General features: G+C 35.1%; 2 protein-coding genes across 2 annotated transcripts; both read left to right on the top strand.

The window, feature by feature from the left end:
* On the top strand, positions 4,848–5,831 carry LOC104772670. Its single transcript, XM_010497259.1, has one exon. It carries the CDS (start codon positions 4,848–4,850, stop codon positions 5,829–5,831), a length of 984 nt encoding a protein of 327 aa, XP_010495561.1.
* Positions 6,486–9,515, top strand: LOC104771269. The gene is made up of 3 exons (XM_010495777.2): positions 6,486–6,988; positions 7,284–9,040; positions 9,130–9,515. Exons 1-2 carry the CDS (start codon positions 6,969–6,971, stop codon positions 8,935–8,937), a joined length of 1,674 nt encoding a protein of 557 aa, XP_010494079.1. The 5' UTR covers positions 6,486–6,968; the 3' UTR covers positions 8,938–9,040; positions 9,130–9,515.

The raw sequence follows: 16,805 nt of genomic DNA, 5'->3' as shown, positions 1-16,805 counted from the left end.
AAAAAAAAAAAAAAAAATACACCATGTCATGTCATACATTCTAGCTTGAGCATTCAAACCATGATCTACAGCCTCCTAGTCCTTGTTCACGCTGTGGAGCTTGAGGAGGTTCCCACTGTGTTGATGTTGATGCCCTCTCTTGTGTTGATTGTTTCCTTTGTCTCTTCTTCCTTTGTGAGGATGGTTGTGGTCCTCTTTGGAAAGCTGGTAGTGATCCTCCTTGTGAAGCTGGTAGTGATCCTCCTTGTGAAGCTGGTAGTGATCCGCCTTGTGTAGCTGGCTATGATGAACCGTGTGTAGGTGGCATTGTGCCTCCTTGAGAAGCTGGCTGTGATGAACCGTGTATAGATGGCTGTGATTCTCCTTGGCCAAACAATGCGTTCCTTGGTTCCTGTTTTAAAAAGTATGAAAACATGATTAACGGTTTCTTTTATGGTGTTAAGTCTCATAATATTAAATAAACAAAAGCATCAAACCTGATTCTTCTTTGGTCGACCTCTTGGTCTTGCAGCTGGAGCTTCAACTGTCGGGTTTGTACAAGATAACCTATTGTGTCCTTCTTGTTTGCAGTTGCTACAAGTCATGACTCTTCCATTGCGTGGCAGTCTTGTGTTGCTTGATGAAGAGGCAGTTTCATACCTACCTTTCCTCCTCACATGGTTATTTGGTCTACCTGGATTTCCTTTTCTCCAAGGTGGTGGCAAGACTCCTAATCTATTCATTCTAGGCCATTCGTTCTGACCTTGGACAGGGTGAATACCATCTCTATATGTTTCACGCCACAATTTTGTTGTGTACCAGTCAACAACATAATCTTCAACTTTCTGTCTCCTACCTATGATCACAGAAGCAGCATGGACACAAGGAGTACATGTCATCTGCCACTTTAAGCATCCACATGTAAAAGCATTCATATCCACAGAATAAGTTTCATCTCCCAATTGGACCTCATGTTGATTGGGCCTAGCCATGCTTCTGATGCAAAACTGAGACCCTGCTATCATATTCTCTATCTCTAAATGAGCTCTCTTTGTGAATCTTGTCTGCAACCTTCCAACGATTATGTACCTCTTCTCATTCTGCACCATACATTGCCTCCTAATATCCTCAAGCATCTCTAGTAACGGTTTCCTCCTAGCTTGGCGTATGGTTCTATTAAAAAATCTCACTAAGGTTGTTCAAGTTATCATTGCAATGCGTACCTACCCTGAAGAAGATTCTAGACCATGTCATCGGATTGGTGCGTAGCAGATAATTAAATGCACCTGGGTTATACTTTTGTAATGCCTCCATATGTTTATGATATTGTCATGTGGTGTAGCTTCGAGCAATCTTCCGGAACAGACGTTGAAGTTCTAAATCATGACTGTCTCTCTTCTAATTCTCCATGATATGTTTAGCACAAAGACGATGCTCAGCTTGTGGGAGAACGTTCTTGATGGCTTTAACAAGACCCTGCAAATCAATGAAACACATGTTAATATGATTGATGATAACATAATAAATTAAAGTATGCCTTTAACTAACCGATTGTTTGTCAGAAATGATAGCTATTTGTCTTCCCTCCTCAAGACCCAATGAAGTAGAGAGTAACTTCATAAACCAATCCCAATTGTCATCATTCTCTATCTCAACCACTGCCAAAGCAAGTGGAGCTATCCTATTGTCTCCATCTCTTCCAACAGCAGCCAAGAGATGTCCCTTGATGTCCCATTTCAGAAATGCACCATCTACTCCGATGATGGGTCTACATGTCCGCTTCCAAGAACTCCTTTGTGATTGAAAACAAACAAATAACCGATAGAACCTTTGTAAGCTCCCAACTGTAGGACCAGGAATAGTCTCTATCTCAAAAATTGATCATGGATTTGATCGCAAAATCTCTGCTTGATAATCCCATATCCGTGAGAAATGCTCTTGATGACCAGCTTTTGCTTCTCGCCTCACTCTTGACTTAGCCTTAGAACATTGTTCTTCACTAACTTCTAGATTGAATTCTCTCTTAATCTCTGCAGCCATCTCTCTCGGTCTGATCTTTGGATTCTGTCTCAACCTATCCGCAAATAACCAAGCTATCGTTCCTCGCTTTAACATGTGACTAAAACCTGATCTAACACATACATGCTTACTCTCATATACCTTGATTTGCATTTTGTGTTTCTTCTTATTGTATGAGCAGTAACATCTCCACAAACACTTAACCTTAGGATCGGTATTAGCACATTTTGCACCAATCTTCAAAGCCTGCAATCTATACAACTTAATGTCGTATCTACTCTTCAGAGAATACCTCAAAACATCTATCTTGAATTCCTATGGTGAGCTAAAAGTTTTCCCCAACTCGAGCAACACTTCTGGATCTTCAATTTCTACATGTTCATCACCTTGGCCATTATCTTCGTCTTCACTTTCTGACAAAGGATCTGGAATCTTCTCATCATCAAAGATATCATCTCCACTGTCGTTATCGGTCTCGTCTTTCTCTTCTCTCGCAGCCTCTCCAAACTCTGCTTCGAAGTCCTCGCAGAATTCTTCTTCTACACCAACACGGTTACCATCTTCCTCTACATATACTTGGTTTCCATTTCCATTCCCCTGATTTCATCTTCCTCTCCGTTGAAGTCTTCTTCGACACCAGCTTCGTACCCAATATCATTACAATCCTTGTCGCCAACAACCTCACAATCATCTCCACTAACAGCATCAAATTCTTCAAAGGGACAAGAATCACGCTCTTCTAAAGGAACAGGCTGACCTAAGAGACAAAAATCATACATAATAATTGCAGTACTTACCCCGCCAGCCAATTCGGGAACAGTCGACTCGGGAGCGTTCAAATCAGGAGCAGTCGACTCAAGAGCAATTGAACCGTGAGCAGTAGACTCGTGAGCAGAGGATTCACCAGCATTATCAGGCTTCTTCCGTTTGGGACGACGTGTAGCAATCTTCTTTCTCGGAGTCATTGAAAATCGATTAGGGTTTCTGATTTGGGATAATTAAAATTGATTAGGATTTGTCAATTGGGGGAAATGAGAAATCGATTCTCAATTTAGGGGTTTTACAGATATAGAACCAGCGTCTTTTTGTTATAAACGGAAATTGTTAACGAACAATTAACCGCGTTTAATTGTTCCGTTTGACCACTTAACGTGGTGCCTCAAAAGGCTAAATCAACCAAAATTTGGGGTTTATTTCGAAATCAACAAAAAGTTGGTGTATTTTTTCCTCCAAACATAGACTTGGTGATTTAAATGAACGAAAATTTAAACTTGAGAATTTTAATGACATTTTTCCCAGTTTTAATTACTCAAATTCTATGTTTCATGTTTCTTATTTTACGTGACATAAGCCATGGCTGGAGTTAAGAGTTTGTTTGTTTATTTTACGTGACATGAGCCATTTTAATAGTGTTGTTTGTTTGGTTCATGCTATTATGTTGTGTCTTGTTTGGTTCTGCTATTGTGTTGTGTCTTGTTTGGTTCTGTTCTTTTTTTTTTTTATTTTTTTTTTATGATAATCCAGGTATCCAAAGTTCAGTGGGTTCTGTTCTTATTAAGTGTTGTTTGGTTCTATTTTTGTTTGTGTTGTTTGGTTCTGCTCTTGTTAGTATTGTTTGGTTTTGCTTTTGTTAGTGTTTTTTGGTTCTGTTCTTATTAAGTGTTGTTTGGTTCTGTTCTTGATTTGTTTTTCTCATGTGTGTTGCTTCTCATTGGCAGGTTAACGTTAAGCTTTTCAACACATTTTTAACAAAAATTATATAAGACACTCATATTTAGGGATGACTAATGGGAGGAGAAAAAATAAAAACAATGGGGTGAAGATCTAAATTTAGATTAATATTATTTTTAATATTATAAAAAATTAGAGACATTAATTTGAGGATGACTAATGGGCACCTTGTTGTAAAAGGATTCTAACCCTCTTGGTTTATAAATGAAAGAAAGTATGTGTTTAAGAAAAACAAAACGAAAAAAAAAGAAGAATATGAATAGTATGTAGATTAGATGTAGATTACAAGATTATACTATTTAATAACGTTTGGTCTAGATTAGTTCTTACAAAATTGAAAAGTGTTATTATAAAAGTCATATGATTGGTGTTTTGATGATCATGCAGTCTAAGTTTTCTATAATTTAATTGTTTTATTACCGTTAGCTGTAAAGTGTCTTTTTTTTTTCGTCTTGATGCTTATCTTAATCATATCATCTTTGTCATCTACGACAAAGTTTAGTATTGAAAAGAATGAAAAGAATATTAACAATTTTATAGAAATATCCTGCAGTAGTTGGACAGCATGTTAATTGACGTGATTCCACCATCGCATTTCATTAAAGGTGATGATCTTAGTTATATTTTAGATAAGTGATGTATCATTTAATTTTTTGAGTAGATGATGAATATTATTATTTTTTATTGCATTATACCCCTCTAAAAGTATAAATTTAAACAAATACAGTAAAACCTTTATAAATTAATAAGATTGAGACTATAAAATTTTATTAATTTATAGAGATTTTAATTTATTGATAAATTAATAATTTTTAATAATTAATTTATGAAGATTTTTTTTTTCATAGTTTTGTAATTTTCTTTTTTAAAAAATAATAAAAAAAATATTAGAGATGAGCTCCAACAATAAAATTTCTTATGCGATTTGATATTGTAGAGAATGTATCACATTGTATTAAGGGTATTCTTGTAAATTAGTAATCTCTAGTTAGGCTCTCTGTATCTCACTATATATAGTTGTAATCATTCAATCAATAGTAATTAACATTCTCATCATACATGGTATCAGAGCATCGATACTAAGATCTAAATAAAAATTTTCTTTTTCTCCCGCCGCTATGTCTGCTTCAAACGATAATACCTCTGCTCCACAAATGACTGACGTGATTCCAATCACCAACTCTCATCTCTTTAATGTCAACATGACTAATGTCACCAAACTGACCGACACCAACTTTTTAATGTGGAAGTTGCAGGTCCGATCTCTTGTCGCTGGTTATGGTCTTATTGGCCATCTTGATGGTTCCATGGCCAAACCTCCTTTGATGGTCACCACCAATGGTGTTGATGCTCCAAATCCAGCCTTTTCCCTGTGGCAAAGACAAGATCAGTTACTCTACAGTGCCTTACTTGGCTCGGTCTCTCTTGGAGTTCAAACCACTCTCTCTCAAACCACCACCGCTGCTGAGATCTGGACCACTCTTGCCGAGATCTATGCCAAACCAAGTCGTGGTCATGTTCGTCAGTTAAAGAATCAGCTTAAGGTTGCCACCAAAGGTAACAATACTATTGATGAATATGTTTGCAGCCTCACCACCAAGTTTGATACGCTTGCACTCTTGGAAGCCCCGGTTCTCCATGATGACAAGATTGAACAGATTCTTGATGGTTTGCCAGAAGAATACCGTCCCATTGTTGATCAGGTTGCCAGCCGAGATGTCTCACCCTCCATTGCGTATGTCCATGAGCGTCTCCTCAATCATGAAGCCAAACTTCTCGCCAAAGCAGCTTCTCCTACCCTTCCAATCACAGCCAATGTTGCTACTCAACGCAACAATCACTCCCCTCGCTTCAACAACACTGCACGCAACAATAACAAGGTCAGCAACAATAATACTTCTTCTTCGACGTGGCAGCCTAATCACAACAATACACACAGACGTAACTTTCGTCCCTACCTTGGCAAGTGTCAATTTTGTAATGTTCAAGGTCATTCAGCAAAGAGGTGTCCTCAACTCCAAAATTGCAACAATGGTTATATCTCGTCATCTACCAGTCCGTTCACGCCATGGCAGCATCATACAGATATGACAACATCATAATTTTTTGATGAAAGGAGAAATATCAGAGATAAACTCTAACAAAAATGCAAATTCAAGAATAGACAAACACTAGAAGAGTAGTTGTGTATAGTTACGAAATTTAGCTACAAGCATTGGTGGTAGCAAATATTTACTACAGACTGTGACAAAATGTTACTTAATTTGATTGAAGAATTTTGGTAGCTAATTCGTCTGTGTTTGTAGCAATTCACTAACAAATAGAGACGAAATATAATTGTAGCAGATTTACTACTGATTTTGTTACAAAAAAGTTTGTAGCCTCTAAGTTGTCGTAACTGTTTGTGAGGAAATATTTATATAACATTTGCCACGAATCAGTTGTAATAATTGTTACAACTTGCGTCGCTTTATGCGTAGCTAATAGTAGCAACAAGTTGTTCGTAGCAATATAGTGACAGAGGAGACAGTAGCAATTTTAGTGGGTACAGGGACACAATTAAGTAGTGGAAAATGGTGAGGAAGAGATAATGGTTTCCGACAGATGATAGTGTAGCAATAGTTCTTTCTGTATTGTCACATCAGAGCAAGTTGTAGAGAAAGCTCACCATTCATTTAGAAATATCACCGTTTATGACTCTTGCTATATATACATTTGCTTTGCTACTTCCTTACGATCACAAATTATCTCTTTCAAAAATTCTTCTGCATTATATATTTTTTCGAGTATATAAACTCTCTTATACAAATTTTCCTTCAAGTTTTTCGTTCGTTACTTTTTCACAAATGTCTTCCTCAAGTAATAATATTGAAGTTCAAAGAGGATGGATGTACAGATGTATGGATCCATATCTGCCGAAAGTATATGTTGCATATGAAGTTGGATTGGAGCAATTCATAAATTTTGCTAGTCAGCAGCTATATGAGGGGGGAAGAATCTGGTGTCCATGCGTAGTTTGTCATAATGGGGAACTTTTTCGCACAAACATTGTGCATGGCCATTTATATAACAGAGGATTTCAACCTAACTACTATGTTTGGACTGCTCACGGAGAAACGTTTGAGCCTCAATACCAATATCAAGCGGGTGATGAAAATTTTGATAACCATACTTATCAAACAACAAAACCTGAATAGAATTCTAATGCATACATGGGAGAATGTAGCTCTGCATGAGAAATGTTTATGCCACAAACAAGGTAAATTTTCTTATAATAAATTCACAATTTTTTACTTTAACAGTTTTCCTAAATTATGGTTAATTATAAAAATAGAGATAAGGCATTAATTAGTATGTGGTATATATATTTTTATATACATTTAAATATAATTACCATGTGGTATATACATTTTTATCTCATGCCAATTATAATGCAACATCTATTCACAACTATATGTTCGTACAAAAAAATAGTGGGCCTTAGTAATTTATATATATATGTATGCTAAATAATAATGGATAGTTAATTTTATACTTTTTTTTATTTGTTTTAGTGGGATGAGTGCTGGAATTGGTGAACACTCGGGTGAACCTGTTGTACATGACAATGCTTGGGAAGTCCCTAACTCTGAGGCTGCAGATTTTTACAACCGTTTAAACATGGCAAGTGAACCTCTTTATGATAATTGCGTTGAAGGTTTGTCAAAATTTTCCTTGGCTGCTGATGTGATGCACATTAAGACAGACCATAATCTAGCTGAAACTTGTGTTGATAATGTTTCACATTTGATTCATAAGATTTTACCTAAAGGTAATGTTGCATCCAAAAGCTATTATGAAACAGAGAAGCTGATGCGTACATTGAGTATGCCTTACCATAGGATTGATGTCTGTATAAATAATTGCATGATTTATTGGGGTGATCCTGATGAAAATTTAATCATCTGCAAATTTTGTGAGCATCCAAGGTACAAACCAAAGAAGACATCTAGAATGGATTCCTCTACTACAAAACGTATTCCATACAAGAGGATGTTCTATCTCCCAGTAGCAGATCGATTAAAAAGATTGTATTTATCAGAGAGAACAGCATCGCATATGAGTTGGCATGCAGAACATACATGCCATGATGGGAAGATGGAACACCCGTCCGATGGTAAGGCGTGGAAACATTTTCAAGACCTTTATCCTGAGTTTGCATCTAACAGCATGAATGTTTACCTGGGACTTTGTACAGATGGGTTTAACCCATTTGGATCATCTGGTGGTAATTATTCGTTGTGGCCTATCATTCTAACTCCATATAATCTCCTGCCAGATATGTGTATGAAAAGAGAATATCTATTTCTTAGTATTTTAGTGCCAGGGCGAAACCATCCAAAACGAAGTTTTGATATATTTTTGCGACCATTGATTGAAGAATTGCAGGAACTATGGGCATATGGTGTTGAAGCGTTTGATCTTTCAACTAAGCAGAATTTTAATCTAAAAGCAGTGTTAATGTGGACGATAAGTGATTTTCCAGCATTGGGTATGTTATCAGGATGGACAACCCATGTAAGATTATCTTGTCCGTATTGTATGGAGGACACAGATGCTTTTCAGTTAAAGCATGGTCGGAAATCAAGTTGGTTTGACTGTCACCGGAGATTTTTGCCAGGAGATCATGCTTATAGACAAAACAGAACATCTTTTAGAAAGAATAAGGTCGTCATGAAGTCAGCACCATATAATCGTTCGGGGGTAGAAATCTTAGTTCATCAGTTGGAGGACATTTATGGATTGAAGAAAACAGTGGAAGATGGTGGAAATAGTCATGTAAACGCACAGATTGAAGGATATGGCGAGACGCATCAGTGGCATAAGTTTAGTATTTTCTGGGAGCTGCCTTATTGGAAGACACATCTTCTCCGTCATAACCTTGATGTTATGCATATTGAGAAAAAAATTTTTGATAACGTTATTAACACGTTGCTAAATATCGCAGGCAAAACAAAAGATTCTGTGAATTCATGGAAAGATCTTGTTCTGTATTGTGATAGAAAACCTCTACATCTAACATCTTTTGGGAAGGCCCCTGTTCCTATATTCCGGTTGACACCAAACGCAAAGCGAGTGTTTCTAAAATGGCTGAAGGATGTGGTAAAGTTTCCTGATGGGTATGTATCTAACATAGGGCGATGCATAAACCTTGAGCAAAGGTGCTAAATATATGGTTTGAAAAGTCACGACTGCCACGTGATTATGCAAAGGTTATTTCCCTTTGTTTTCTGTGAACTATTGCCTTCTGAAGTCCATGAAGCAATCTCAGGTAAATTTTGCAACGGTCTCTATTAGTCTTGTATATTTATATATATACAATGTCATACACTATTTAACTTGTTTCACGTTTATATGTAGATGTGGGATTTTTTTTCCGCGATCTTTGCTCAAGAAGTCTGAATATAAGTGACATTGATCGTCTCGAAAAAAATATTGCTCAGACTCTTTGCAACCTCGAGAAGATATTTCCACCTTCATTTTTTGATGTTATGGAACATTTGACTGTTCACTTACCTTCAAAAGCTAAGCTTGGTGGACCAGTGCAATTTTGATGGATGTATCCTTTCAAACGATTCATGTTTCACCTCAAGAAGAAAGCGAATAACAAAGCTAGTGTTGAAGGTTCAATTGTTGAGCAATATATAAATGAAGAAATCACAAATTTCAGCTTTCACCACTTTGATTCTACACTGAGCTCCGGGTTAAACAGTACGCAGAAGTCATATTTTACTAAATTTTCTTAGATAGATACACATATATATATATATATATATTAGTTTATATCATTATTAATTTATGTTACTGATGGGACCATATATATACATAGGATTTCCAAAAAAAAAATTATTATTATTTTATCGAATGAAGCATTTTTTACACAAGTACAACTTGAGATCGGAATAATTTACTAATTTTTAAAAATTATTAATTTATAGAAATTTTATTGTACATGTATCATAAATGAATATAATTTAATATATATTTTAGATATTTTTTTTTGTAGAAAAGTAATTTTTTCATATAAACATCAAATTTACTTTTTTTTTGTAAACTAACGATTTTATACGTCCGACAAAACTCACCAACAAAGGAAAATAATTTTTTTTTACAAAAACCAGTAAATTAAACAGAAAATATTATTCAACAAGATAACTTTTTTACAAAAAGCAGCAGAGTTAGAGTGAGATTGAGAGCTAATTGGGACGTAACAATAAAAAAACATTTATTAACATTAAAAAATCAAATTAATCATAAAATAAAATACAACTTAACTACTATTATTATTATTTGTAGAATTCTTAAAAATTTATATTCTCCCTTTTTTGTCTTGTTATATTTTTTGGTTTGGCGACCGATATGTGTTCGGGCATAAGCAATTAAACACTTTTCCATGACATTACACACTTTATTGACAAAAAATTTCATTGCGCGAGACACCATTAACCGTATTTTGATGACTAAGTTTATCAGATTTACTTCCTGTTGAAATCTTTTTGATATAGGAAATAATCAAATTTAGCAAATAGTCTTTTTTTAATAGAGTTGTAAAGATGATGAACCGAGCTGTTGATATAGGAAGTAATCAAATTAGCAAATAATCTTATTGATATAGAAAGTAATCAAATGAGCAAATAATCTTCTTCATAACGATCAGGGTTTGCAAAACGAGTGTTGATATTACATAGTTTATGAACTTTTTCACTGATTATTTTAGATTTGTAAACTATTTGATATTACTTATGCTTGTTGATGGTTAGAACTGCTCATATCATGTGCAAGTTATATGGGATGTATTGAGTTTTTCATTTCCTGATGACAATTTAGACACCAAATTTTAACAGTAATTTTAGTATTTTGATGTCCCAACGTTTTCTCTACCTCCGACCACAACATCAAATCTCATACTAAAACAAAATTCTATAATTGTTAGATTATAAAATTTAAGATGCAATAGTTTGATAAATATTAAATATTTTCATATATAATTTATTATAATTCAGTGTATAAGATTACAACCGATAAATTAAAATAATAGAAAAAAGTTACATTGTACTGATTTTCAGAATCTGTATATTCTGACAACAAATTGCTCAACTAATGCATTTCAAAGAATGTCATTCATGATCTTTGATTTGTCTATGTTGAGCTAAAGATTTTTGATATCGAGCATCATCGTCCTTGGCAGATATTATATTTAAAATTATATTATGTTTTTCGAAATTATCTTACTTCATTTAGTTTTAATGCTTTTTTTGGTTTTAATTTTGTAATTTTATGTTTTCACTATTTTGTTGAACCTTAATATGAAATTTTTTATCTTAATCAATTTGATATTTATTTAGAAATTTTGTCTAAATTATTATTTCATATTATATTAATTATAGTTAAATAATTCATAGTTTATTAAATAGAATAAGACAGTTTAAAAAAAAAATACTGATGATATATTTATCTTTTAGTAGTCAAACAACAATATAAATATGTTTTAATCGAAAACACAAATATAATGATAATTTTTTTTAGTGTTCTGTCGACAGTATTATACACATTTAGTGTAAAAATATTTACAAAAACACTAAAAACAAAATATTATACAGTCGCTTTTGCCGTCCACAGTGGAGTTCCTTTAAGGACTAAGGGTCTACGAACCATTACTTTAAATTTGTGGAGATTATTTTTTAACCATTAATTAAAAAAATTTTATATTTAAAAAATATTAAATCATAACTTTAGTTTTGTAATTAAATTGAAAAGAAAAATATAAAATAATAGTATCAACAAAAGTAAAAGAGTTGTAGAGTCGATTATTCATGTCTTGCGGGACTGCCCGACGATGGCAAGGATTTGGAGGAGGTTAGTGCCTCCACGGAAGAGGCGAGAGTTTTTTGCCGCTACATTTTTGAAATGGTTGTTTAATAATCTCGGGTCGGCTCTAGATTCGGGTCGAGGAGGATGGCCGATGATATTAGTATTGCAGTATGGTGGAACTCAAAATGACAGTGTGGCAATGTGTTTGGGTAACACGGCAAATGCCAGGATAGAATTCGTTTCCATAAAGAAATGGCTGTGGAGGTCTTGAGAACTCATAGTTTGGTGAGCAGGAGTTTTCAAGCGGGGGAGAGGATTGAGAAGATACTTGGAGAGAGCCAAGTGAGGGATGGGTTAAACTCTCTACGGATGGAGGATTGTGGGGGAAAACATGGGGCTGGCCACGGCTGGGGAGTTATTTGGGATAGAGATGGTCGTTTGTTGGAAGGGTTTGCACTTAATATCAGTATTTGCTCAGTTCCTTTGGTGGAATTGTGGAGGAGTGTATTACAACACTAAAAAACAGCCATGAAAAACTACATCATAGCATGAATCAAATGTTATGAAAGATTATTTTATAGCAGACGATTAGCGCTATAATAGGTCTGACTATCGTTATGTAAGAGGCTATTATAGCTCCTCATGTCCTAGCGTTTATGGAACTGCTACCAAAGCCATATAGTAGTATTTTCAGTGTGCTAATAATGCTCATATTTCTTGTAGTAGAGAATGAAGTTAGAAATAGATTCAGAGTTAGTTGTGGGGTTTCTAAAAACAGGGATTAGCAATGGTCATCCGCTGGCTAATCTGATACGATTGTGCCATGACTCTTTCTCAAATAAATGGTTAGTCTGGATTTCTTACGTGTATACAGAGGCGAATCGTATAAGAGACAGATTATCGAACCATGCGTTCTCTTGATAGTTAGGGTTTCATGCTTTTGATTCATATCCTCATATAGTCCATTCGAGTATGTTGGAGGATTCGAATGGGACAAAGTTCCCACCTAATGTTCGTTTTAGTTTTCAGTTTATTATAATTAATTAAGGAGGGACATTTGTCTTCTTTCGTCTACCAAAAATATCTGCAAAAGTATATTTTAATCAAATAGTGAACAAAAATAAAATAAAATCAAATCAAATCAAACATTTGTTTACTCATTCTGGACCATGTTCATTTCGTCTTGCAGCGGCCGTTATTTACATCTTCTATGACATAGTCATATATTTTTCTTTTATGTATGAACAACTAAACAAAATTATATAAGCAACAAACACAAAAATAAAAACAGAGAAAAAACAAAAAGAAAAAAGAATTACTCCCTCTGTTTTTGATAAATTGATGTTTAGACTTTTTTTGGGCAACTATTCTCTTATATTCATAAAACGACGGTTCACATACAAGAGAGAGACAAAGCAAGAGCGTTCTTTGCTATCGCATCTGCAATTCGATTTTGTGTTCTAGGGATGAAACGGAAATTACAGACAGTAAATTGGTTAGATAGATCTAGGATATCATGGAGAATCCCGTGAAGTTCTTTCGAGTGGACCTTCAATTTGAGTGCCTTGACTAACGTCTGAGAGTCGGAGGCTATCGAAAGATGACTGAAACCCGAAGCGATTGCAACTTCTACCGCAGTAAGAGTTGCTATCGCTTCGGCCATCAATGGAGATTGGACATGGGTTGCCAGATCTGAGCCTTGGAGGAGGGTACGATTTTGCTGATCCATGAAAACCCAACCGAGACCTGCTTTTGGTTCAGAGATCCATGTGGCATCTGTAAAGCAGGTAATTAAATCTTCGTGTTCTTGTAGCTGGTTCGCTAGGCGTTGGTTTCGGAGTTCAGTTGTTGTAGTAGTACTCTCTCCTTGTGCTGATTGCCATTCCTTTGCTCTGATGATAGCTAGGTTAATCACCTCTTCGATCTTTATGCGTTCCTTATTGAAGATCAACTTATTGTGTGTCATCCATAAAGTCCAGAGGATCCACGGAGCCAGAGGTCCTCCTCCAACTCCAGTTGGTGGAAGGCTTATGATATGCTCAAATTTACCCTAGAGCTACTCTCTCAAAATAAGAGATCAATGCAGTACTTAGGGGTCGAATTCCACAAGGACTCAAGACTACACAATAAATTATAGACTTTTATAATTATGCTAAACAGATTAAATTGAATTAAAATAAACAATGCAAAATATTAAATAAAAGCTGTTGTAAATTCAGGGGATCAAAAAGCTAGGCCTAGGAATTTCTCAAGAAATTATGAAATATTAAATCAGGAGATAAATAGGATTCAAGCAATTAAGAACAGATCTAGAACTCTAAACACTTTTGTAAATTAAATCAGTTCTCACTGCAAATAATATCTAAATTTAAAACCAGAAAATCCAAATCTCTTTGTAAAATTCTAGGTTAAAAATCAGCAATAAAATCAGGTTTAGATTATTCACAAAATTATTAAATCAAATCTCTTTGCAAGAAATAATTTTGCTCATCAAAAGGTTTTATGAGGAAAATCAATTATATTTTCATATCAATTTATTTTCCTAAAGTATTAATTCTAGGTGATCAATCAAGAATTAATATTATGAAGATCTAGATAGATAAAGAATCCTAAATAAACAGATCTAATAATTCATAAAAACCCTGTGAAAAACCCTGAACCTAACAAGCAAACTACTCAGACATAATCAATGAAGAACAAGACATAATTCCGAATAACATGCAATTGAAATTAAAAGAGTAAGGAAGGAGTTTAAGAATTTCTTCTCTACAAAGCAGATTTCTCTCTCTTCAAAGCTCTCAAAATCTCACAGGGTTGCAGGAAAAATAATAATTACAAGAATAAAACTTAAGGGTTTTTAAAAAAACTAAAAACTATATATATATATGTCCTAAAACACGGCAGGGACTTATGTTGCAATTTTGGAAGACTTTGGGGCAGAATTGTAAAACTTCCAATTTATTGATTCTTCATCGGCTGAAGAGGGTGTGGATCGATGCTCCCAATCTTGGTGTCGATCGATGCCCTTGTTTTGCCTCGAGTCCAAATTGATTCTTCGAGATTTATGCTCCAAAACATCCAAATTGCTCTATTTCGCTCCTTTCATGCTAAAAACCTGTAAAGACTCAAAAACAATCTAGAAACAAATGAAAAGACACTAAAAGACTCCTTATATCATGGTTAAAAACCATAAAAACTATGATATATCAACTCCCCCAGACTTAGCCTTTGCTTGCCCTCAAGCAAAACATAAGCTTAGACATGTGAAAGAGGTTTGAAAACAGGGAACTCACTCAATTGCAGATTATTCTTATTTACACTCTTCATTTACCTGACTCAAGAACTTACTTCTTATACTTAACCATGATAAGCATCAACATTCCTTACTCAAATCCCACAATCCTATGGAATCTCTGAAATCTCCATTGTCATCTCATTACATAAATTAAAGCAAGTACAGGTGAGTTCTTACCTTGGGTGTATCGAACAGTGGCATATGGACTCTTTTCAGGCCAAGACTTTCTTCTTACATCTCCTTTCCTCTCCCTTTTCTCACTTCCAATTTTTTTTTCTTTTCTCTCTTTTTCTTTTTTTTCAAAGGTGTAAGCGAATACCGGGGTCATCAGTAATTTATCTACCCCTCGCTTCCAAGCTTTGTGTGATCATTTGACTCANATCCAAATTGCTCTATTTCGCTCCTTTCATGCTAAAAACCTGTAAAGACTCAAAAACAATCTAGAAACAAATGAAAAGACACTAAAAGACTCCTTATATCATGGTTAAAAACCACAAAAACCATGATATATCAACTCCCCCAGACTTAGCCTTTGCTTGCCCTCAAGCAAAACATAAACTTAGACCTGTGAAAGAGGTTTGAAAACAGGGAACTCACTCAATTGCAGATTATTCTTATTCACACTCTTCATTTACCTGACTCAAGAACTTACTACTTATACTCAACCATGATAAGCATCAACATTCCTTACTCAAATCCCACAATCCTTTGGAATCTCTGAAATCTCCATTGTCATCTCATTAGTCAATATTAAAGCACAAATAAGGTGAATTCTTACCTTGGGTGTATTGATCAGTGGCATATGGACTCTCTTCAGGCCAAGACATTCTTCTTACATCTCCTTTCCTCTCCCTTTTCTCACTTCCAAAGAGTTGATTTCTCTCAAATTTTTTTTTTTTTTAATCAAAGGTGTAAGCGAATACCGGGGTCATCGGTAATTTACCTACCCCTCGCTTCCAAGCTTTGTGTGATCATTTGACTCAAGAGTAGAATAATGAGGTCACTGGTAATTTACCTACCTCTCTAAACTGATCAAAATCATCTCATCTCATCTTTTTTTTTTTTAAGCACTGAAAGGAAGAGAGAGAGGAGACATACTTTGAAAAATTGCACTGTCTTGTATGGCCTGAAGAAGAAGTCTAGTCCACTGATTTCCAACCCCAAAGTAAGAGATTAAGTCCGGTTAAAATCCTGATAAAAGTTGAGACAACGTTAGATCAATCAGATATCCATTGAATAAGGGCTTTCAGGATTGTTGATAAGGCTCATAGTCTTTCTAAGCTTGAGTTCTGTGATCAAGCATAAACAAATAATCATTAGAGTGTTAGCCAAATAAGAGAAATCATTAGTCAAGATCATAATTCCCAAAGATAAAAAGAAAAATTTTCAAAAATTTGACTCAAACTTTATGGTTTTGACTGACACAACTGAAACTTAAAAACAAAAACATAGTTAGTAACTAACCTCCCCCAGACTTAAACAAGACTGTCCCCAGTGTTATCAACTAAGAGGAAAGCAAAAATAAAATAAATAAAAATCAAAATCAAAAGAAAAAGAAAAACCTACCAGTGGGTTGCCTCCCACTAAGCGCTTGTTTTCAGTGATTAGCTTGACTGTGTTGGAGCTCAGACATCCGGAGGAGCAGGACATGGCATTGAAATCCTCTCATCCAAGGTGGTGTATAAGCTTTAGGTGCATGAGGTCTGCCAAGGATGTTAGGAATAGGACCAGGGCGGGATTTAGGTATGAGAGGGTATCTTTTCTGTCCTGCAAAATCATCAACAGAAGAAACAAGCGCTCTACGATAATCTCATGGCTTGATTAACTGCAAAACAGTTTTTATCTCTTTGAAATTCTTGTTGATGATTGGAAGAAGTTTAGGAGAAGGAGATGCATACCTTGGCCTTACCTGAGGGCTCTGGAGTGTGGA

Source organism: Camelina sativa, chromosome 20, assembly GCF_000633955.1.
Source record: "Camelina sativa cultivar DH55 chromosome 20, Cs, whole genome shotgun sequence".
In the NCBI taxonomy this organism is placed as follows: domain Eukaryota; kingdom Viridiplantae; phylum Streptophyta; class Magnoliopsida; order Brassicales; family Brassicaceae; genus Camelina; species Camelina sativa.
This window is presented reverse-complemented; position numbering and strand designations above follow the sequence as displayed.